Source organism: Oryzias latipes, chromosome 4, assembly GCF_002234675.1.
Source record: "Oryzias latipes chromosome 4, ASM223467v1".
NCBI lineage: Eukaryota > Metazoa > Chordata > Actinopteri > Beloniformes > Adrianichthyidae > Oryzias > Oryzias latipes.
The window spans coordinates 27,945,011-27,968,925 of NC_019862.2; the positions used below are offsets into that span (position 1 = coordinate 27,945,011).

Sequence of the window (23,915 nt, forward strand, 5' to 3'; positions counted from 1 at the left end):
CAACGGTTTCACGTTCCCGTTTAAAGTTTTTAGAGTATGGCTTTAATTTAATCTTGTGATGAAACTATTATTTCAAATTATTTTGAAAAATGACTGATCTTTATAAAATATGTTGTTACAAATCTGATGGATAAACGAGGATCAGACGGGCTAATAAGAGCCTTATACTGGTCCCGAGTGCGCCATCTCATGGTCACATAAATAGATTAAAAAGAAATGCTCAAAAAAGTCAGTTTTCGACTGTTATATTCATAATTAGTGACTGGACCCACTAAAATTTGAGAAGGTAACTCATCGAAGATACTTTGCGCCCAGCGGCGCCGGATGGGCTGCCCATCTGCACCTGGGGCTGGGATCGGCCCTTCCCTGGCTCTGGGACGGGACGGGACAACCCTCTCGGGGCCCCCGGTCGCTCTGGGTGTCACCCGCTTCGGCTGCGGGGTCTGGGGTGGGGTGGGGTGGGGGGCTTGTCGGCCCTGTCCTGTGGGGGGGCGTTCTGGGGGGGAGGGGGGGCCCATTATTAGTACGGGTCGGGGGGGCTAACGGGTCGGGGTCTCCGCTGAGGCAATCAGTGGTTGCCTCGGCCGGTTGGCCTCCTCGGTCCCGTCGAGGCCTGACCAGAGCTCTTCTAGGGCCGGCGTCTGGGGGTGCGGGCCTGGGCTTGCTCCGGGGGGGGGGGGGGGGGGGGGGGGGGGGGGGACGCTTTCTGGCTCCTTTCTGTGTGGGGTGGGTGGTGCCGGGCCTAGGGTGTCGGCGCCTCCGGGGGTGGGCCCCTGGGCTGGGTGGCCCTGGCCCCTTTGCTGGGGGTGGGCTGGGGGACGGCTGTTTGACCACCGGGGGACAGTCTACCAGCTGTCCCCAACTTACCCCCTTCCTTATATAACCTCATATTAGGGTGAGGGTTGGGGGTCTAGCCTGCGATGCGCCTTGGGGGGGGCTACTTGGGAGTGGCCCCCCTCCTATGGTTGCCGTATGGAGTGGGCCCCCCCTCTTTCGGATTTATTTGCACCTTAGACATGTAGGGTCCTTGGTAGGGGGGGTGCTTGGACATCACTGCAAGCAAGCAGCAGATGTCCTCCTGGCACCCTACCCGCCAATTTTAACCGCACCTTAGACATTTAGGGCCCCTTGGTGTGGAGGGTGAGGGGACGTCACTGTGAGTAATCAGGAGATGTCCCCTTAGTGCCCTACTCGCCAATTTTAACTGCACCCCCCTTAGTACACACACCCCTCCCCCTTCAATATATACATTCAAACATAAACACACACACATGCACACAAACACCCTCTCAAGCACCCATACACGCACACACATTTTACAAGGAAGGTGGGACCTGGGTCCATCTGTCCCCTACCCCTTCCCTGGTGGGGGGTGTGGGCCCCTTGGCGATGGCGGCCGTGTCCCTTGGGTGCCGGCTCCCTGGGCCCGGCGGTGCTCTCTCCGCGCGGTGGGGGGGTTCATATTACACCTGAGCCGGGGGTGTTCGTGTCCCTGGGGGGTGGGTCCTGGTCCTTGCCCCTGGGCGCTGGGCCCCGCCAAACTTCCAACATGGCCGAGCCTGTTCGGGCCATATTTATAACACCCCTTGTGGGCCGCCCTTTTTTCCCCGGGGTTCCCCCCTCCTGGGCGGGGGCGGCGGGCCCCTGCCTTGCTCCTACCTGGACCAACCGTGGGCCGGGTGGGTGGCTGCCTGGAGTGCGGAGCGGGTCTCCCTTGGGGGGTCCTGGCTCGTACCTGGGGTCGGGGCGGGGGGATGCCCGGAACTCCTGGGTGGTGGTGGGGTGCTCGTCTGGGGCTGTGGGCGTCCCTCTCCGGTGGGGCCCTGCGTTGGGCTCTTCCGGCGCGGCGGGGGGGCTGCTTTCCTGGCTGGGCTGGGGCGGCGCTCTCTTTCCCTCTGCGCCTCCCTGCTCTCTGGCTCTGGGGGCCTCGCGGCGGTCCTGCTGGCCCTGGCCTGGGTGGCGGTCTTGGTCGCCCGGGGGGCGGTTGTTCCCTGCCTGTTCCCGTGTGGCGTTGGGGGAATTCCGGCTGCCGCTGCTGCTGCGGCGGGGGTATGGGTGTGGGGGTGGCTGGGCGCTCCTCCTCCTTCTTTTCACATTCCACCATCCATTTTAGAAGAACATAAACACTCACCTGAGCACAGGTGTTAGCTCACCTTTGCACTAATAGTTTGCATGATTGAATGAATGAAAGATTTCACACTAGTTGGTTTAAAGGCATAGGTATGCGTTCGTGAACACTATCTGTTTTGTGTGCATGTTGACATGTGGACATTTTTGCGGCTAGCAGGTGTGTTGATAATATTTGAGTGTGTGTGAACAGGCCCCGCCCTTTTTGTACTACATTTGAACCGTACCGTAACGATAAACAACCAGTAAGCCTGTCTGCTCTATGCTGCTTCATGGTCTTACCCCCTTTCCCCTCCGATTATCACCCTCCTACCCCCCCCTCTCTCTAACATCCCTCTCTCTTCTTCCCCTCTTTCCTTTTCCGTCCGGTCCAACACCAAAGATTTTTAAACATGATTGAAATTAATAAAGTTTGGCCTCAATTACAAAAGGGGTTTATTCAGACATACCTTTGGTTTGTCTGAAGATGAATAACCCCTCTTGTTAAAATAAAATATGTCCAACACAAGAGGCCCTCAGCTCTCATCTGTTTGCCTAGCTGTTGGACAGGACAAGTTAAAAAAAAAAAAAAAAAAAAAAAAAAAGAAGATATTTTAAAGGCCTCCTTGCAAGGCCCCCGTAAATTGTTCAACGGCAAAAAAATAAATAATGCCATGTACTAATGACTTGAGGGTTTATTTCTGAACAAATACATTAAATCAACACCAATGTGTTTGTAATTTTATTATTAATAAATCAGCCACGTTTTTCATGATCAGAACACAGCACATTCATAAATAGTCTTCGTAAAATGTTCATATTTATTATGTGTCATTCTCCGCGTTAAATAGAAGTAGTTCGCCTCCAGGTGGTGGCGGTAATGCGCCACTTTGTTTTCGTGTCAAGCGTTGTATGCATGCCCCCCCCCACCCTTTCTGGCAATACGCGTTTGAGGGAATATCAAAATAAAGTTCATCTTAAAAACGTATTGTCATGGTTAACCCTGACGTCTGCTTTGATAAACATTTCTTTTTCGTTCCGTGGTAGTACAGGAAAAAATTTACCGGCCGTACAAAGGACTTTTCTGACGACTTTGGCAAAATTTGAAAAACGAGAACATCTAACGACAAAACACGGGGAAACGTCGTAGCTAACGACAGTAGCAAACACCGTAGCTAACGACAGTAGCTATCGACAGTAGCTAACGACAGTAGCTAACGACAGTAGCAAACACCGTAGCTAACGACAGTAGCTATCGACAGTAGCTAACGACAGTAGCAAACACCGTAGCTATCGACAGTAGCTAACGACCGGAGCTATCGACAGTAGCAACGGTTGCTAAGTCCTGACGACAAAGTGAGACGACCAAAGACATAGACAGTGGACACAAAAACAAATTTTTGGCACAAATGGAACCTCATAACAGAAAAGTGACAGGCTCAGTGTTTTAAATACAATAGTGTTTAGTATTCTCCCATTGAGTTGCGGCTAACTTTCCAGAATGTTTTTGCATAAAATAAAAAAAGTTCTACCAACCTAAAATGAAAACCAACATTGTTTTTGTAAACACTCCTTGACAAAAATGCAGCCGTGCAGGACGTGCAGATAAATTCAGACAAAATTCATTTAATTCTTCTTTATGAGTTTGTTTTGAAATTAAATCCCAGAAATTTTTTAAAAAACATATTTGCACTCTATTTTAGGACAAAAAAAAATAAAATCAACATGTACTGTTTTAAATCATCTGTGACAATTTTGCTGCAGATGATATGAAGATATGTTCTAATGGGGTTTTTTTTGTTTTGTTTTTTTACATTTTGGTTTCAGGTATTTTGTTTATTTCTACGACATAATGTTTTTTTTTAAATCAATATTTGTTTTGCTTTTGCATTTGTCTTTGTTGATGTGTTTATATTTATATTTATATTAAGGGATTTGTTCATGTGATTCGTACTTCAGGGTAAACAAATTGGCAACCATTTCAGCCAATGTTCTGATAGACGTTAATAGATGTTTGTTGCAGGTGTGCCTACGACCCATAATTATTTGTTTAAACACTCTGTTTTGTGGATTCATATGTTTTTTGTCCGTATATAATAATTGTGTAAAAATGTTTAAAAATGGCTTTAATTTACAGATAATGTCTGTAAATTGATAATTTCACTTAAGAGCTTCATTCACACCGCCCCAGCAGCCTGCATCCAAGTGACAACTCCCAATAAAAAAGGCTTTGTTAAATGAACGTATGTGTGCATGTTGGTCTTCCACGTTCAAAATCTCGCATTCACATGTTGCTATGCAAGTTACGATACAAGTTTCTACTACCTTTTTTGGGCTCTGTAGAAAACAGGCAACCATTGAAAATGGGTTGCAAGTTAAACCAGGTTGAATTTTAACCAGTCAAGGACTCGGATTTGGTATTAATGTATGGATGGCGTTCCCGTTAATTCATGGAAGTGCAAACCGTTTGAAAATTCATTATGGAGAAAAAATGAATAACTGTGATTTGCGTCCGGACTGAATTATATGACGCCAAGGCTGAATCCGAATTGCTTACCTTACCTTTTGGCTTCTCCCTATCCTTACATCTATCCCTCCAAGGGAAGAGATATGGAAAAAAATAGTCTTCAAATTCAGTTCGTGCCACTGCTTGATGACATCATCAATAGTCGCTGGCCTTCTACGTTAGCATGTAGCTGCCAGCACTCTGAAAATACAAAGCTGCATTGATTTTATAACTTTAAAAAGTCGTGCAAAAACAAAAACACGATACTTACATTTAATGGAAACATTTGCATCATAGCAGGGCAAATTATTTTTCTTCTTAAAATAAAAAAAAGTTTTGTAGGTTGTATTTGCCATTACTAAGCCCCAGTCCCACCAACAAAGTTCCCACAGTAGAAATGGAGCAGTAAGGACTAAAAGCAGCAGCAGCTTTATAGAGGAACAATTGTAATCAGTCAGAGCAGTCCCAGTGGACATGCTGAGGCGTACCTTGGAAGGGCCTGGCTGCACAGCAGGGGAGACACTAAACACCACAGCCCATGATTACACAAACAGAATGTAGGTCCTGTTTTCCCCTTTAGTATGAATCTTGTACAATTTACGGATAAATTACTTTCCTTTTAGACTAAAACTGCTAAAGACAAATAGACAACAAGGTATTTTAGAAATTTATAATTTATGCAGAATTTTTAAGACCACGATCTTAATTTTGCAAAATGAGTTTTACACAAATAAATTATCCTAACTACACAAAGAGCAAAAAGAGCAGATTGGGTCAAGTTGTGTTTGCTCTAGATGATGCCCCAGACATATATCATACTAATGCTTAGCGTTCTGAATGTTTGAAATCATTTTAAGTTATAAATTGTGCTGTGAGATTGTAGGCCGCAAGTAGGTCAAGGATGGCACACTGTAAGGTGAAACCAAGCCTCTACCTTCTCCCCTGAATTTAACTTAGCCAGAAAATATCAAATATTTCAGTTCCTCCAATGACAACTGCAGAATGAAGCAAATCTCAACTGACTCCCATGTTCTAAAGTCCAACTTTACACATACAAATAAATATATTTAGAGTCTGATCTCAGGATCTTTTGATGCAAGTGTGTAACAGGTTAAAAATGTATTGTATTGCATGCAATTAGGGTCCTTCAGACCAGTTGATGCCCCCCCCCCCCCCCTTCCCTATTCGCTGTTTTCCTAATTGGGAAGAGGTGAGCATGATTGCGATGTCTTTCACTATATAATTTTGGAGCTAATTTGAACTTTGTATTTTAGTTTTGGGCATTGTGTGAGTGTGGCACGTGTCAACGCCATATTTTGTTACAACCACAAAATAAACACGATTGCCCCAAGAAAGTTCCTCCGATGTCTTGTAGCTTCCTCACGTTACACAACACAGAGCAGGGACGAAAAGCGGTTACAAGTGCTTCATGTCTAATTCATTAAAACTCTGGGAGAAAGGAGTTACATAAATAAAAAAACATTTTTATTTTATAAAATACCCACTCCAATGGAGATTCTGATTTTGGTGTTTTTAACATGCTTTTGTGGTATTTCTCTGAGGATCGAGGACAAATTTCTAAAAATGCAGATTGTAAACAATTTGAAAAATATCGTACCAGCTCCCTGCTGCGCTCCATGCCGATGCATCCACTTACAGACAAATAGATCCACATACCTCTTTGTGTTCCTCGTCTGAGCTGGAATCTGGATCTAAACTGTACAGCTGGGTAGCTCCAATATTGCTCACCATTTTTGTTACACCAGTAATTTTAACTTGGGGGTGTAGGGAGCTGCAAGGTAGCAGGAGGACATGTAAACAGAGAGTTCTCAGCAAAGGGATGGGAAAGGGGCCTGGGTTGCTTTGTTTTGGGAACTTTGCTGAGTTGGGCGACAAAACCTGGATAATGGGCCCCTTTCAACTTTAGGCATGATTGTTGCTTTGCAGAATACAGTAGGTGATGTCAGAGATAATTTTACGATCCATTAAAACCCTGCATAAGCTTAAAGACCAGCTTATGGAACTGAGATGTTAGATGAAATAATGCCTGTTTTATCTAAATAGATGGCGAAATACAAATAATCTACATAAGCAAAAATTAAGCAAGCCTAAATACATTAGATGTTGGAAATTTATGTTATCCTTTATACACATAGAAAAAATGTAAAGTGGTTATTTTTAACACTTATTTAAATGGATATGTATTCTTATTTAAATAAAACTGCGGAGTCAATTGAAGTTGCCCCAACCTTTGAACATGTTAATAATTCATACAACAGATGTTTTTAATTGAAACTTGTATATATAAATGTTACTTTATGCTTTATTTTTTATTGAATCATGAATTATGCTAAATGAAATGCACTGCACCTCTCTTGTCAAACTTAATATATATAGAAGCTTTTTAGAGCTTTACAGCAAGTCTCCCTTTTCTGCACAGCTTTGCTTGCTATAGTGACTGAAAGCAGCTGTGAGCATCAATAGGCTGCGGTTAAAATAACTTCTCATATAAAATACAAAAAGGCTGCCAAAGTCCGCTTGTGCTGAGATTTACCTTTCCCCCACACATGCCGCTTATTCTTCTTCTACGAGGATATTTCAGCTCATATTAGTTCCATTATTTTGATCTGCAGCAGTTTTCCTACATTGGCTACTAGAGATAATGTTTATATCTTTTATTTTTATTTTTCAAACGCCAAGTGCAGCTCACAATTTAAAGGTCATGAGCACCCTGTGGTTGTAGTGATTATAGACTTCATTGTAATTGTGAGGTGCAAATACTTGGTTTAAGGTCAAATGTATTTCAGGGGATGGTAGTGCCAGATGAGAGCCAGATATCATTAAATCGAATAGCAGTCTTTTTGTGTTACTATTTATATTTTTCTTTTAACAGAGAAAAGTAGAAAAACCTGCGTGAGACTCTTGGCTTTCCTTGCTGATATACTTTTCCCACTAAGCACAGCAGAATACAGTCCAGGTTAACAATAAATCTGAGCAAATAACAATTACTTTGTTTTACTAAAGACAGAAGCAGTGACACAGCTGAGGATATAGGAAATACCATGATAAACAAGGGTTTTTATGTGAAAACATAAATTACATTTGTCCTAAATTAACCTTTGTCTTAAAATAAGGTAATTTTGGAGTCAAAGTGGTTTGATAACTTGGTAACCAAGAAAACTTGGTATTTTGATTTAACTGTTACCACTGCTATTAAATAAAATCTGTGTTTGCTTTTGGAAACGGCTGGGTCAGTCATGAAATGGCTGGGTCAGTTCCTTTGGCATATCCCTTCAGGGGTCACCACAGTGCCACAGGTGGTTTGGGAGAGCATTTTTATGCCAGATGCCTTTCCTGACACACCCCTCTATTTTATTCAGGCTGGGGCCAGGCACAGGGACATTCTTGTGGCTACATAGTTAGACAGTGGTGTAAAGAAACGTGCCCCCACACTCTCTTAACTTTGAGATTTTATGATTAAGATGTATCAAAATAATCAGCTGATGAAGTTCAATAGGGTCCAAATCAAGCCCTTATTGCCTAAATGTATTTTCAATTTTGAAAAAAGTTTTTGCTTTTAAGGTGATGATAAATTAAGGTAAGTTTGTATATGTGCGTGTGAGCTGTATCGCTACGTGTTGACATGTATGTGTGTTAAGGTTTTGGAGTCAACAGGTATGCCCCTCCCTTTTGACTAACATCTACACCTGACGCTAATGACGATTAACCCCCAGTAACGTGTTGCTTTGTGATTCTACTCCTTCCTACTTCCTATTCTTCCTTTTTTTTCCTCTATTTTTTTACACCTATCCATCTCTAACATCCCACTCTCTCCTTTTCTCTTCTTCTTTCCATCTGGTCCAGCAGGAGAAGTATGCAAGCATAATAAGTATAAATAAAGTTTTGCCTCACATACAAGAGCGGTTTATGCAAATATACATCTCGAGTGTACAAAAAAGCTCACTACAACATGATAAACACTGCAGATTTGAGTAGAACATAAAATAAAATAAATTGTCCTGCTCCTGAAGGCGGTGTAAAATGTTCAAAAACGAAAACAGTCATATTCATCACAAAAAGGAGATAAAAACATACACTGCCTTTATTAAATGCTCCTAAATGCTGAATAATTATTTACTTACAGCTGTTTCTGATTTTAAACAAAAGCATCACTCACTCTCCATTGTTTCTCTATAATGTGTCTTTTCTTTTCTTTTCAGGAATACCAAATCGACATTATCTTTGCCCAGACGTGGATAGACAGTCGCCTCAGATATAACAGCACGATGAAAATCCTTACTTTGAACAGTAATATGGTTGGACTCATTTGGCTGCCAGACACCATCTTCAGGAACTCCAAGACTGCAGATTCCCACTGGATTACAATGCCTAACCAACTGCTAAGGATATGGAATGATGGCAAAATACTTTACACTTTAAGGTAAAGACAAAACAGCATGTGTTGTAAAACCCTTGTATAATATGGGGAAGATATGTGACAACTTTTTCCTAAGTTCTGTCAGACAACAGCATCAAATAGGTCTTCTGTCTGTACATAAACTGTGCAAATATTTTAGATTTTATAAATTTTATTTGTATATTTATTGTTATAAATTCCAATAAATATTCTCAGAATAATATTAATTTGTCACAAAAATCATCATTATCAATCTTACCTTGACAATTGATCAGGAGAAAAAAAAACTGTATTAATCTTTGTAAATTTTGTAAAAACTAAATAATGTCATACTGTTATTATAATCGGTTGAAATCGAATGTTTGAAACACTAACTCGGATGTGGAAGGAATAAAGTTGGCTGTTTCTCACCCTGTCAGGCTGCAACAATCAGGATTATGTTGACTGAAAGATTCTTCTCACCAAGAGGGCTCAAAGCTGAACTTGAGCTGGACTTTATTACCAAGGTCCACAGACCTTTAAAGGGTTCTCCTTAAGTCACTGAGGAGGTTTAGGTTTAGAAAGCAGGATCTGTGTAGATCTCTAATGATCAGCAGGAGCTTCAGCTCGGAGGTGCAGGGGAGTGGTGGACTGGAGGTCTCTTTTATGCCCGACGACTATTGGAACCTAAAGTGGAGATGTCAGCTGTGGTTGGGCATCCAAATACAGAAGACTGTCGACGGTCATGCTGATACATTTAGATCAGGGGTCGGCAACCTGAGGCACCAGAGCCACATGCAGCTCTTTAATCCCTCCATTGTGGATCTTTACAGAAAACTGATAACAGTATAAATAAATAATGTCATGTTTTACTTTCTGTCATTTTTATTCTTGTTAGTCTGCTGCAGCAAGAGGGTTTTATTTGACAGAGGGTGTATTTTATTTTAAAAGGAACTTGAATGTGCTGCTGTCAAAAGTAAAAAAAGTTTAAATCTGTCAAACGTCGAAAGCTATACCACTGTTATTATTTAATTATTGTAAATATTTAAAACTACATTTTATAAAGAATTGGCCAAAAAAACAAAGTATTTTTATAAACAATAAAGTGGGACTTTAGCTAAACTTGTGTCAGTAAGAAGCAGAATGAAATGGCTCTATTCGCCTAAAGTTGTAACCCACTGATTTCAGTTATCTCTAACACTTTATATTTAACAATTAAAAAAATAAGAAGCAGTAATGTAAGGACCATTGAAATACATTTAAAAAGAGATGTGTGGACAAAGGATGTAAGAGAAAGTTCTTAGCTGAAAACATAGTGACTTAAGGAGGCTTAAAGATGTAAATAGAAAATTAAAAGAGTAAGGAAAAAAAAGAAAAACTAACCAAAGGAAAAGAAGTAAAATAACAACTGAATAAAGGAATAGAAATGGAAAAAAAACTGTCTGTCTCAAATTGTGAAGCTCTTTTTAAACTGAGAGGTGACCTTGATTTGTAGTGGTGAGACTACATACTCACAGAATAGGGCAGATTTTAGATTAGTTTGGAAAATATGAAACCATTTAGGAGAAATTACCCAAAAAATGTTTGTCATTTCTCTTAAATGTTCATGGCATTTTGTGAAAAAATGTGACATAAAATGTGTTTTGGTGTGGAAAAAGAGTGGATCTAAAACGTTTAAAACAATAATGAATGTGATGAAACAGGTTCTATATATTGATCAAATGAAACTTGCTTTTGAAAAAGGTTAATGTGAAAGAAAATGAACCATATGCAGTTCATCAAAAGCTTTCCTAATGATCAAAACAGTGATTATCTCACAAACTGGAGATGTAGGACCCAAAACGCAGGAGACCAGGCTTTGTGTCAGACCCACAGAGAAAAAACAAAGGAGCAACAAAACTGGTGACAACCTGATGACCTGACGACAGGCTGAAAACAAGACACTAATATACAGGGCAATGAACAGAAACAACAGCTGTGGATGATGAACATTTTTTTGATTTGATTTGATTTGAAATGGTTTATTTCAAGCAAATTAAGTAGAAATAATACACAACAGCAATATAAACATCAGTTATACATTCATACAGTAACTAATCAAACTTAGGATAATTAGACATATTAATAAATATTGCTTGAAAGGGAGTGGGAGGAAGCGAACTTATATAATCCCACCCCGATTATACTGTAACCATTTTATTACATGATTTATCAATATCCGGTTCCCAGTTTTTATCAGACAGAATTAAAAATCATAAGATATCGATAAAGCACATGACAAAGATGAATTACTTAAGTATTACGTCAAAAATAACTATTTTAGAAATCAACATGGCAAATGCAGATCAGTCATCTGAAATATATGCAGCTTATGTTACTTATAAAAGCCATTCATATGAATAAAACATAATACTATATTATTAAAGCAGACAACACTACTTCAGGAATTTTCATAGCAAAAATTGCATCAAGTATCAAAAGTTAAAAACATGTGCAAAATTATGCTACATTAGGAAAGATTTTTGAATCAATTTATCAAGTTTTGGAGAAAGTGTAGTAATATCATTAAAAGTCAATCAATTCAACAATTTTCAATAAGTGATTAATCATTTGTTTTACTTTTTTTTTTAATATTTTTTTGTATTTTTTTTTTTTTTTTTTTATAATAAAGAAATGCTGTAGGGGAAGAGTAAAAAGGGTCCATAACTGTCGATTGTCCAAGGTTGGTATTTCTTCTTTTACTGATAACAGCTGATCTCCTGGGTTCAAAACAGAGTTTATAGTTCTCTACGATGTTATGTCTGCAGACATTAGATTCAGGTCCATATCCTTCTTCAGCTGATATCAGCGACGGTGAAAGTTGAGGTCAAGTTGTCTGCAGGTCAGAACTCTGCTGTTATTCAGGTTACGTTAAAGTGATGAATCCACGTGTCATATTTCTTGAAATTATTTGGCTCTTTGGTTTATTACTCCACGTTGTTTCAGACGACCGTGATCAAACACTTTTCAAAGTCTTTCATGGTGTTCACAACCACAACCTTGGACCGGTCCTCTGGACCGAGCGGTTTGACATAAATCCTGCAGCCTTTAACCCAAGTGTTCTCAATCTGCTTACGCTTCCTGAGAAGCCGTGCATGTTTTGAGATTTCAGCATTCCTTCTGGTCAGATGGTCGTTCAGATAAGCAGCCGAACCTTTCAGGTGTTTCCTTTGATTCATCAAAGCTAGCTTGTGTTTGTGATTCACAAACCTGATGAGGATCGCTGGTTTATCCGTCTCCTTTCTCCTGGGGAGCAGGTGGCAGGTTTCGATGGTATTGAGATCCAGGGAAATCCCTTTAGATGTGAGAAATGAATGTATTTGCTGATCCAGAGACACAGCACCGATCTCCGTATTGGCACTGCTGGCTATGCTAGCGCTAGCATTAGCAGTGCTAGCTCGAGGCTTGATTGGTACTCCAGTGAGAATGACATTATTCATCCTTACTTGCTGTTCCACATCGTCCAGTCTTTTCTCCAGAATCTCGACCTGGTTTTCTCGCTGCTCGTTTTGAGCCCGAAATCTTCGGAACTCTTCCATCATATCCCAAAGGGGCGTTAGCTTAGCCGACACTTGTTCCATAAAACTTTTCAGCGCTTTTTGAATAATGTCAAGAGTCTTTTTGAGATCTTCATATTCCTGGGGTTTCTTCGGGGGCATGGTCAGCTCTCTTTTTTGAAAATCAACCTTTTAAGTAATTTGAAGATAGTTGTATTCGCAGAGAGGCACGCCACGCGTCCTGCCGTGTAACCCGGAACCGGAAGCGAATCTGGAGTGACCGACTGGGGAGAACTCTAAACAAAACATGACCAAAATAATGAAAATCCAAACTAATCCGCAGAATTCTCACACAATAAGTCATTATTCAACTGAATTTAGCGCAAGTAAACGCTAAACAGTTTTAATTTGAGACAGTTTGTAAGATTTAGAAGATCAGAAGAGTCTTTGAAAAATGTAGCCAATCAATCATAAGTGAGTGGTAAGTCATGGGTTCAAATCTATGATTGGGTCATAACAAAGACTCCAGAAATAAGACCCAGTGTCTCCTTGATTCACACTCAAAGTTGGGTGACAATTACCTGAACCCCCAAATAGTTATCAGTTGCGGCTGTGTCTGCAGCTCACTGCCCCCCCGGGGCATGGGTCAAATGTGGAGACAAAAAATCCCTCATACATGTGTGTGACAGCTAAGGGGACCTTAACTATTTGGTAATAAGAATCTTGTGAAAGTCTTTGTAGCTTTGTTTAAGTTTTAGTAAGGGTAAATGGCCCACGAAGGTTGCATTATCAGAAACTAACACACGCCGTGGAAGCCTGAACCTCCGGTTGCTTCTGCGAAGTACGTTAATTTCTGATAATGCACACTTCAAAGGTCATTATCCCGCTCAACCATGGTCACTTACAAAAGAAATAAATATTCTATCACTTTTTGGTACTTTAACCTTGTTTGTTATAGTTTGGATCGCTTTTTCACAAAAAGCGGTGCGGCACATTGTCACGGCAACATGACAACGTGACCTCGGCTGCACCAACAAAAGAAAGCGATATCTATGCTGATGGTCACGATTGGTTGAATAAAGCATCCGTTTAGAGAGAAAGTTGACCTCTTACCGCTTATTTTTGTCCAGATGATGAAGCTAAAGTTTATTTTGAAGAAGCCAACACAGTGATACAGAACATTTAATCTTTGTGACCAGAACTTCTTTTTTAGGCGTGCATTATCCCTGTGGATTATCACTTTTCCACACCCAGCTGCCAATCAGAATCGAGAATAAACCCAAAATGTGTTTTAATAGCTTCTTAATTAGGGGATTTACTATCTCTGTGAAATATTTTAGGATTTCCTTTTAACTGTAACCTTGCTGAGGGAGAGTAAACCAAATATTTTTGCGCCACATGGACAGCTGGATTCTCCGAGAGCTGAGCAGGATATTCGTTTATAATAAAAAACATGCAAATTTGAGCAATATTGGCTGCTGCTGTCATAAGAAAAGACAAAAAGATGTTGTTCTGTGCTTTTATTCGCTGGCATGGCTGCAGTCAACAGAGATGTTATTTTCTGATACTTTTCCTGCATGCGCTGCTTTGTCCCTCTTTATGTCTTGAGGAAAGTAAAACACCAGGAACAATGCAAACATTTTTCCATCTTCTTTTCCTTCTTTCAGCAGTCCTATGTATCCACTCGGGGAGCATTACATTGCTTTTATCTTGCACTCTTTGATACTAAGTGGGCAAAGCCATTTTGAGAAAATGCAGCACATCCTTGAGAAGATACGTTCTTTTATGTTGTCTTGGTTGATTCCAGACCCCATAGCAAGATGTGAGAATTTAGCAGGTCGATTTCATCATGCATTAAGGGGTTGGTGCCTTCTTAATGCTTCCTGTAGCCTTTTCTTCCAGTGAGAAAACAGACAATGCTGCTTCCTTTGACTGATTTATAATTGAAGGTCAACAGCACATTTGCTTGATAATTGGATCACATCACAGACTCTCCCCCCTTGAAGCAGTTACACATGGTAATTGCAGTAGTCTATTTTAAGAAAACATTGTGTTCCTTTTGGTAATCTGACATCTCCATCGTACATTAGTTTACATGGAGGCAGTGCCGCAGGAATGACAGAGAAACTCTCATTTGTCGGTCAGCCTTTCATTACCTAAACTGAAGAAAAAGGGTATAACGAAAGTTGAGCAAAGCAAGGCTGCATTATCCATCCATTATCTAGAACTTTCATAAAATGTCATACATCTAAATAACTCCTTTTGTGGTCAAAACAATATGGTGTTCAGATTCTCTGTCCATCAACTAATCAAATATTGGAAAAGATCCTTCATAGTTAAGCAATGCAGCAGTTCATACTGTGCAGCATGAAGGACGTTCAGCAAAGTGGGAATTTTTTTGTTTACCTTTTCTTAAACGGAAAGTTTGGTGACATAGCAAATTGATGTTGCAATAATTACTGGTCTATTATTATTATTATTATTATTATTATTATTATTTTATTCTTTGCCAATAAGGAAAATTTAAGAAAAAACAAGTAATAAAGCTACAGAAAAAGGATTCCAAGAGAAAAGTCAAATGGTGAGCAGAGCACCTAGGAGACAAATTCAGATTTTTCAGGCTGCCTGGAAGCTGAAGCCATAGTAGAGTCAGTCTGTATAACTATATAAGAGGAGTCACATCATGAAGGTGTGAGGACTGTGATGGGCCTCAGTATATTTACAAATCTGTGAATTTTTTCTTGTATTTCCATTCAAAAACATGCAAATTATTTGGTTGAAAAAAATATTTTTTTTTGTTGTTGAATTTTTTTTAAATGGAATCTTCGGTTTTTATGTCTAGTGCGTGACCACAACAAGGAAATTTTGCAAAATAAAGTTAGTGTCAAATAGTTGAGGTTGTGCTGGTTAAAATGATGCCAGATAAGCAAAAAGTATTTAAAATGGAAAAACACAGAAGTAAATTCAAAAGTAGACAAATGCAGAGTTTTATGCCCTTGGTTCCAAAGGGTTAACAGTTGTTATCTGTGATCTGCAACTATGCTATTAGATATCACTGAAGCTGATTCATTGCAATTCTAACTATTTAAAATATAATGGATATACTTTATATATTAGTACTAACGGATAAAAGAATAAAAGAGGAGACATGTATGATGTAGTAATTAGTTGCTTTGGTTTGTTTTGCAGATTGACCATAAACGCAGAATGCCAACTGCAACTTCACAACTTTCCAATGGATGAACACTCCTGTCCTCTCATTTTCTCCAGTTGTAAGTATGCTTTAGGAAAAAGTATTTCACTTCTAAAGTCTTCACCGCAGCAGACCAACCTAAAATCCAAACATCATGTCCCGCACTTGCAACTTTATTGACGTACAAGACCAGAATTCTCACACAATGTATGAAGGGGAAGGGAGGCAGAAGACATTAGAAGGGTGGCACAGGGGAACAGCGGAGTGGAAGGCCATTACAAATGAAAGAATCAAAAATATGTATTCCAACATTTTTATTATCGTTATTGTTATTAATACTGTATTAAGGCAGCAATTGTTTTTAGCTAAGGTGCTATTACTAATGTAATGCTGTAGCAATAAATGAAAACAAAATGTGTAGGAATGAAAGCCCAGAAAGCTTAGATGGATCGGCATAAACTAAATAGGGGTGAAGCTACTAATGTTACTCAAATTAAAAGCTCGTTATTTTGCAGTGATTAAATACACTTGTATTGATGAGTTCATAATCTTTGTCAATAATGATACTTATATTGACTCAAAATTTGGGGGGGCAGCACCCCCCTTGCTCCCCCTTTAGCACCGCCCCTGATTTGCCTGTTTCCCTGTTTGCAAAACCTGCCATCTAAATGTCTGATTGCTTCCATCTCTGACACTTTCTTGTTGAGAAAGAAGCTGAAGAAATAATTGCAACAATTCTCTTTGAGTAATCCATTTATTTTAAGTGATTTCCCCTCTAAATTTATGAAGTGTCACAATTTACTTGGTTAAATTCAGATTTATCCTGTAACATATTATTATTTTATATTAGAATTTGACCAAAACATAATGGAAAAACCACAAGCATTAATGTTAATTGAGTTCATTCATCGAGCGTGTTGTAGTTGAGCGATGTCTTTTCTCAGCATTCGTGTGACAGTTAATTTAAAAACTTTCACACGAACTTATTACCAAAGTGAGCATGTTGAGGGCTTTTCTAGCTGCCTTTTCAAAAGCTTTGGATGGCTCTACAGAAAATCACAGATGGAATCATTAACCTGTTATCAACCTCCTGTGAACTAGACACCCCCGGGCTCTGTGTGCTTCTCTGAAGGTTAGGCCCAACATCAAGATAGATTCACTACATTATTGAACCAAAACTTTAATTTGATCTTCTTTTATTTTCCCTCTTTCTTTATTTGAGTCTGTCCTTTTCATTAGCTAATTTTCAGCACAGGACACATGTTTCTTTGGGTGGCTCCTGGGTCTACCTGTGCAGGGGGTATCCATCACCAGGACGTGCCATGTCGCCCTAGGGGTCACACACATATTATCTGTGTATTTGCAGATGGATACCCACAAGATGAGATGATTTACAAATGGAGGCGGAACTCGGTGGCAGCGGCTGACCAGAAGTTGTGGCGTCTGTACCAGTTTGATTTTATGGGCCTGAGAAACACAACAGACATAATAAAGACAACAGCAGGTACAGAAATCCTCTAAAAACACAAATCTGCTGAGAGGATAAGGGTAACTCTGCAAAAAACGTATTGACTTGTCCATTAGTTCATTGTTCCAGCACACATCGTGTGTGAAAGTCCTAAACCTGAGACGCTCAGAGAGATTAGAGATTTGTGGATTTTGAGATTAGACTCGTGGTATGGTGGTATATCACAGTTCACCTTTTACAGTCTTGCTGTTTTTACAGATTTTTTTCAGCACAACTTTGCATGCTTTCTTTTTTTGTGTAACAGCGCATTGTGTTTTGCTCCCTGATTAGCTGTTGATCCCTTCATACAATCTCTTCCATTCTTTGACTCCTGTTCAGAGACGGGGCACGTTCAGCCTGCCAGAGGCGCATAGAGAGTTACAGCAGATCATCGTTTTCACTCTATTACGTTGGACTCCTTTTTCTGTGAGGGTTTGAACTTTAAAAGTTAGGTAGAATGGTGAAAATGTTCATTTCTGTCTTAGAAAACGGTGTGGTGAGGAGTTTTACAGCCTAATAACATCTGTATCCCTAATTTTCAGATTTCACCTATGACGGGTTATTTAGGTGAAGTGACCGCTGTGATAAATGAGGGAACACTGAAAAATGTTTTGTGTACATTTTTTGTCACTTCAAAATTGTCAACTGACAATCAGAATCATTATTAGGCAAAAGTGCATCAATTGTGTTTGCAAAATATATTAGATTAGTATCTATAAAAATTGTGTAAGTATTCCTGAAACTGTATCTTTTAACATTAACAAAAGAAAAAAGCAATATAAATCCACTTTCAACATATATTGAATTTATTTTGCCACAAAGAAACCCTGTTATAGTCTAAAACAGAAAAGAAGCTTTAAGTGCCTGAAATAAAAAAATCTGTCATTCCTTATTTAAACTAGAAACATTTTGACCAACTGAACCATTTGATACAGAGAGAAATAATTCAATCAATAAATAATATTAAATGTAAATTGATCTGAAACATGAACACAGCAGCACCAATATATCTAACGTTTTTAGTCTGAAGAAATAGATAAAAACATTGTGCTTTTTCCAAGCACTGAGCCGCTGTCACCACCGCCCCCACGTTTAATTTGCGCACCAGACAATTGCCCGTATTATCTGTGCCTAAAACCGCCACTACCACGCGCCCCCCTGGCATCACATCGTCGTGCCACCCTATTTGAGAAGCACTGCATTATACTAATGTTGGAGCAGCTCTGCACTACCACTGCAACTTTTTGTAGTTCATCTTGTCACGCGCATCATTTGGAAGTCAATATTAGTGTCCTTGTTGGTGTCTGCACAACTCCATCCATCTGTTTCCGTTTAAGGGACAATTTAGAGTCACCAATTAACCTTTGAAGCATGTTTTTGACCTGGGGGAGGAAGCTGGAGTTCCTGGAGAAAACCCACACAGGGGCTGCTAGTTTACAGCCCCTGACAACACCAACCTAACAGTACCATGCGAGAAAAATGGTAAAGCTATGCAGCCGCACAGTTTAGGCCAGAAGTCAGCTCAGATGAGGAAAACAAATCAAAGTGCTGTGATTTGTTTTTTATTTTTTTATTTTCTTGTACTGTTTCTTTCCTCTACAGGAGACTACGTGGTGATGACGGTTTTCTTCAACCTGAGCAGGAGAATGGGTTACTTCACCATCCAGACCTATATCCCCTGCATTCTGACTGTGGTTCTTTCTTGGGTGTCCTTCTGGATAAAAAAAGATGCCACTCCAGCCAGAACTGCACTAGGTACAGTTAGTTTTGGCAACTGAAGCCCTGAAACAACTTCTGAACATTTGATTTGCTCTTTGTCCTCACATTTTGCCTTGGATTTGTTTTATCACACCAGTCTGCATAGATATTTGCTTGTCATTGAGTGTGCTTCTTTTTTTTCTTTATCTGTTTTGTTGTTCCTTTTTTTGTGCTCGCTCTCTATTGTTGTGCAGTCCACTGGAGTTCTGTGAAGGTAATTCATTTGCATTTTATCTGTTTTGTTTGATGATTTATGATCTAAGTGGGGTAATGCCTCATAATCCTGCTTCCTCAAGCTTTCTTAAGATTTGAACAAAAGAAATCTTGACTTGTTAACCCCTACAAAAAACAAAAATGTAAAAAAAAAAACAAAAGGCATCATCTGTTTGAATTGTAAGATTTTACTGCGCAAATACATTTGTGGAACAACAAATTACTTTTTCATTCATTTGTAAAACTGCCAAAAACTAATGAAAAAAAACACTTACTTTAGTCAATTTGCTTCATTCCTTGAACCACTTTCCATCTTTGAGCATTTATCAAATCAAATCAAATCAACCTTTATTTATATAGCACTTTTTCGACAACAGATGTCACTCAAAGTGCTGTGCATAAAATACAATAAAATTTAAAAACTAGATGACAAGACAAACCGTGCGACAACCCCCCCCCCCCCCCCCCCGCAAAAACACACACACACATCAATAAATAAATAAATAAATAAATAAATAAATAGAAGAGTGATAGAATGATAGAATGTAGAGACCAGGCTTTGTCCTGAGGGAAAACGATAGTTTGGGGACATGTCCACACCAGCAACCCCCCAACCCAAGTTCACGGAGTACACTACCACAGAACCCCCCAGATCCGATCAAAAGAGTCAGACCCAGGAGATCCCACTGCAGCGACCCCGCTCACTGAGAAGGGTCAGTCACCGATGTGGAGGATCCCTCAGAGGAAAACACAGGAGTTACAAATATAATGTAAAAGGAATAAAATTAAAATATATATAAAACATAGACAAAAAACAAATAATTACATAAACCTTAATTGGCATATGAAATAGTAAGAGCGACTTAAAAATTAATAGAATAAATAAATAAATGTATTTACATACACATATAAAACTAGTTAAAAGAAAAATAAATTAATAATTAAAATATTTAAAAATAATAATAATAATAAATGTAAAAAAAATAATACTAATAAAAAAAAAAAAAAAAAATAAAATAAAAAAACAATTAAAAATCCTAATATTCAATTAAAAGGTAAATTAAAAAGGTAGGTCTTAAGCCTTCCTTTAAAAACATGAACAGTCTCTGCGGCCCTGAGGCTCTCTGGGAGGCTGTTCCACAGGCGAGGTCCGTAAAAACTGAATGAGGCCTCGCCGTACGTTTTTGTTCTAACTTTTGGGATAACCAAAAGGCCGGTATCAGAGGACCTCAGGGTCCGCGAGGGCTCATACTTTAAAATCATGTCAGATAAATATGAAGGCCCGAGACCATAAAAACATTTGTAAACCAATAAAAGAACTTTAAAATCAATCCTGAATTGCACAGGGAGCCAATGCAGCGATCTTAAAACTGGTGTAATGTGTTCCCGCCCCCTGGTCCTCGTCAGAACGCGTGCTGCTGAATTTTGCAGCAGTTGAAGATTTGCTATTCTTGTTCTGGGAAGACCAGAGAGCAGGGCATTGCAATAATCTAATCTGCTGGTAATAAAAGCATGCATTAGCACCTCTGTACTGGCAAGAGAGAGAAATGGGCGGACTCTGGATATATTTTTTAGATGATAAAATCCTGTTTTTGTGATGTTTTTAATTTGTGGGATAAAATTCAACTCAGAGTCAAAAATGACACCCAGTTTCTCACACACTGAGAAGTTTTGTAATTCTTTAGTTTAGATAAAACTATCTCTCTCTTGTCTTCAGAACCGATCACTAAAACCTCTGTTTTGTCCTGGTTTAGCTGTAGGAAGTTCTCCGCCATCCATGACTCAATGTCTAAAATGCATTTTAAGAGTGTGTTGACCGACTCTTCATCATCAGGAGACACAGCGATGTAGAGTTGAGTGTCATCAGCATAGCTGTGGAAACAAACGCCATGCCTCCTGATGACGTCCCCCAGTGGCAACATATATAGATTAAAAAGTAGTGGGCCTAAAATTGAACCTTGGGGGACCCCACAGTTGATGTCGAAGACCCTTGAGGAGCAAGTATCCATACTTACGTAAAAACTTCGATCTGTGAGATAGGAATAAAACCACTTTAGTACAGTACCAGAGATGCCCAAACCTCTCAGTCTGTTGAGATTTAATTTGCTATATTCTCACAGAAATATTTTATTTGGGTTTTGAGATTTTCATGTTAACATTTATATCAGAGTGATTGTTTTGTCTTTAGTGTGTTTTGTCATCACACCTCCACCTCTGTGCTGGACATTTGTTTGTAGATGTTTGTGCTTGCTCACCTTGTTCTTGAAACACATTTTTTTCCCATGAATTGAAATCAGTATTTGAAAAAAATATTTTTGGAATCACTTATTTACTTTTTTACTACTGAAAAAAATTTTTTTTTAAAAGCTGTTGTATAGGTGCGGTAATGAATGTCACAACCTTATGAGATGTGAATATGTGAGGGGATCTGAACGCATATAAAACAAAGGTCAATCTATGTCACAAAGCTCTTGGTATTGTATGCCTGTAGGATAAAATAAATAGTGCAGAGTGGTTTTTCTTCAGCTCCCCCTACTGATTGAAGAAAGAAATATTTCTTAAATTTGTGCCACAACTTTAGGAAACAGCCGGCCAGAGTAATCATAATGGCAGGCAGTGTTTAACGGGAAAAGTGTGAAATCTCTGCCTGAAATGGATGGGACCGGCTGGTTGCTATGGCAATGAGAGAAACAGATCATTTCTGTATGCATTTACTTTCCATTTTTAGCTTCCACCAATCTTTAAACCTTTCCAAAGAGGAAATCAAAGGGCAAAATAAAATAAAATATATTTTAAAAAAAATTCTGCTACAGTTGATAACTTTGTCCTCATCATCTGTAAGCTATGCCCTAAAGATAGAAGCAAGCCGCATTGCAAGTAATTGACCCTTGGATATCGGATGATGCATTGATCTATATTTTTTCATAATAATCCTGGTCAAACGACTTTTTATGTTATTAAAGGGTAACTTGCAACAAAAGCAAAATAACTTGAATTTTTAGGAGTGCTCTGAATACCTGTAACAGTTTGATTTTTTGAACGTGAAACACCTTCTAAGGACAACAACTGCAAAAATCCTGTAATCCATAAGGTCAAAAATTTGTCAGCTAGACAAGCAGCTCTGCCTTTCTGGAGGTTATCACAGTCTTTTTGGTCTTTAAGACAGAAGAAGGAAATTCATGATGGCCCCTCCACTGTTGATTAAGTTGTTTACCAGATCACTGTGCTGTGGCTCTTCCTCATCTTCCCCACTGAACTTCTGTGGGTTACAGAAGTCTGATTTGTAAAATCCAACAAGTGAGCAAAATCCCCTCCTTTGATATTCTCTTTAAAGATCCAGTCCAATGACACTGGTGTTGTTGGTGTTTTAGCATATTCTTGTGGTATTTTTCTGAGGAAGGTGGACATATATTAGTTGTATGGAGACATGGGCTGGGAACTGTGTGAAATAAGACATCAGTGTGACATGGTAAGACTATGGAATAGAGTTATTACTATGCCTGACAAAAGATTGACTAAACATATAGTTAATTGGAGTTTAGCATGTAAATCCTCCTGGAGCGAGCAGATACAGAACATTTCCACAGAACTAGATCTTCAGTATATTTTTAGAATCAGTCTGATCTGCAATATCAGAAAATTAAGAAGTGAATGTTTTGAGTTATATAAACTGAAATGGAATACTGATGTTTTATGTAAACCAAAATTAAGAACTTGTATTTTGATTAAAGAAAGTTTTGGTACAGAACTTGATGGAAAACCTGTGCCCAATGGAGATGTGGTATTCTGCCACTAGCTTTAGAGACGTGACGATTCCATTCTGTCCCTGAAGAGAATCGTGTTTGTCCCCTCTGTCACCTAAATGAAATAGAAAATGAATGCCAGTTTTTGTTTTACTGTCCCATCTATCACGATCAGAGAAGTCAATTGTTCTCTGGTTTATTTTTGTTTGATATGTCAAATGAAGGCAGATTGAAACATTTGTTTAAGTTTAAAGTGTTTAAAACGGCAAATTCTTTGTTGAAAGCTTGAGAACGCCATAAGACCTTTTATTTAAAATGATGGAAAACCTGTCTGTCTATTGTTTGTGTCCTTGTAAGTCCATGTGGGCTGGGCACCTTTGATGCTTGACTCTAAAATAAATCGAAAATCAAATCAATCAAAAAAGGAAATTAAGCTTAATTGCATTTCTGAGTATTTCTTTATTCAAATTGTTGTAAATCAGGAGCACACAAAAGAAATGACTTTGAAAAAGGTTTTATTTGTGACATAGAAATTACGCTGGGTAGGCCACAAGCTCCTTGCACCAACAGTCCCACCCAAAACCCAGAGGAGAATTTCTAATAAACTACTGCAGCTCTGCAGAAACTATATCCTAGAGTAGGCCACAAGCCTGTTTTTTTTGGTAGCCTTACTTTGGCAAAAAAAAAAAAGAAAAACCGGCATAATCTTATTTAAAAGACCACTACGAAACAATTTACAATCGATAAAAAGATACTTGGAGTTGGGCTTTAAAGTTAGACAAAAACCTTCTTTTATGGCAGAAAGTAGCTCAATCTAGAGTAAATTCTAAATAAACATAAATGATGAAGTGCATTGCTCCAGTATAAGTTTGCCCACCATAATTATTAATGATGTTTATGTTTTGCTTGTAGTACTTTATGGAATAAAGTTGAATCTACCACTGTACTGCTACTTTC

At 39.1% G+C, this 23,915-nt stretch overlaps 1 protein-coding gene across 2 annotated transcripts in view; it reads left to right on the forward strand.

Moving 5' to 3' along the window:
- The window catches only part of gabrg3 (gamma-aminobutyric acid type A receptor gamma3 subunit), a 175,579-nt gene that overhangs the window by 144,650 nt on the left and 7,014 nt on the right, over positions 1 to 23,915 (forward strand). For both annotated transcript variants that reach the window (XM_023954495.1, XM_023954494.1), the window contains 4 exons: positions 8,833 to 9,053; positions 15,734 to 15,816; positions 17,104 to 17,241; positions 18,847 to 18,999. In XM_023954495.1, coding sequence (XP_023810263.1) covers positions 8,833 to 9,053; positions 15,734 to 15,816; positions 17,104 to 17,241; positions 18,847 to 18,999 — 595 coding nt within the window. The remainder of the gene's footprint in view (positions 1 to 8,832; positions 9,054 to 15,733; positions 15,817 to 17,103; positions 17,242 to 18,846; positions 19,000 to 23,915) is intronic.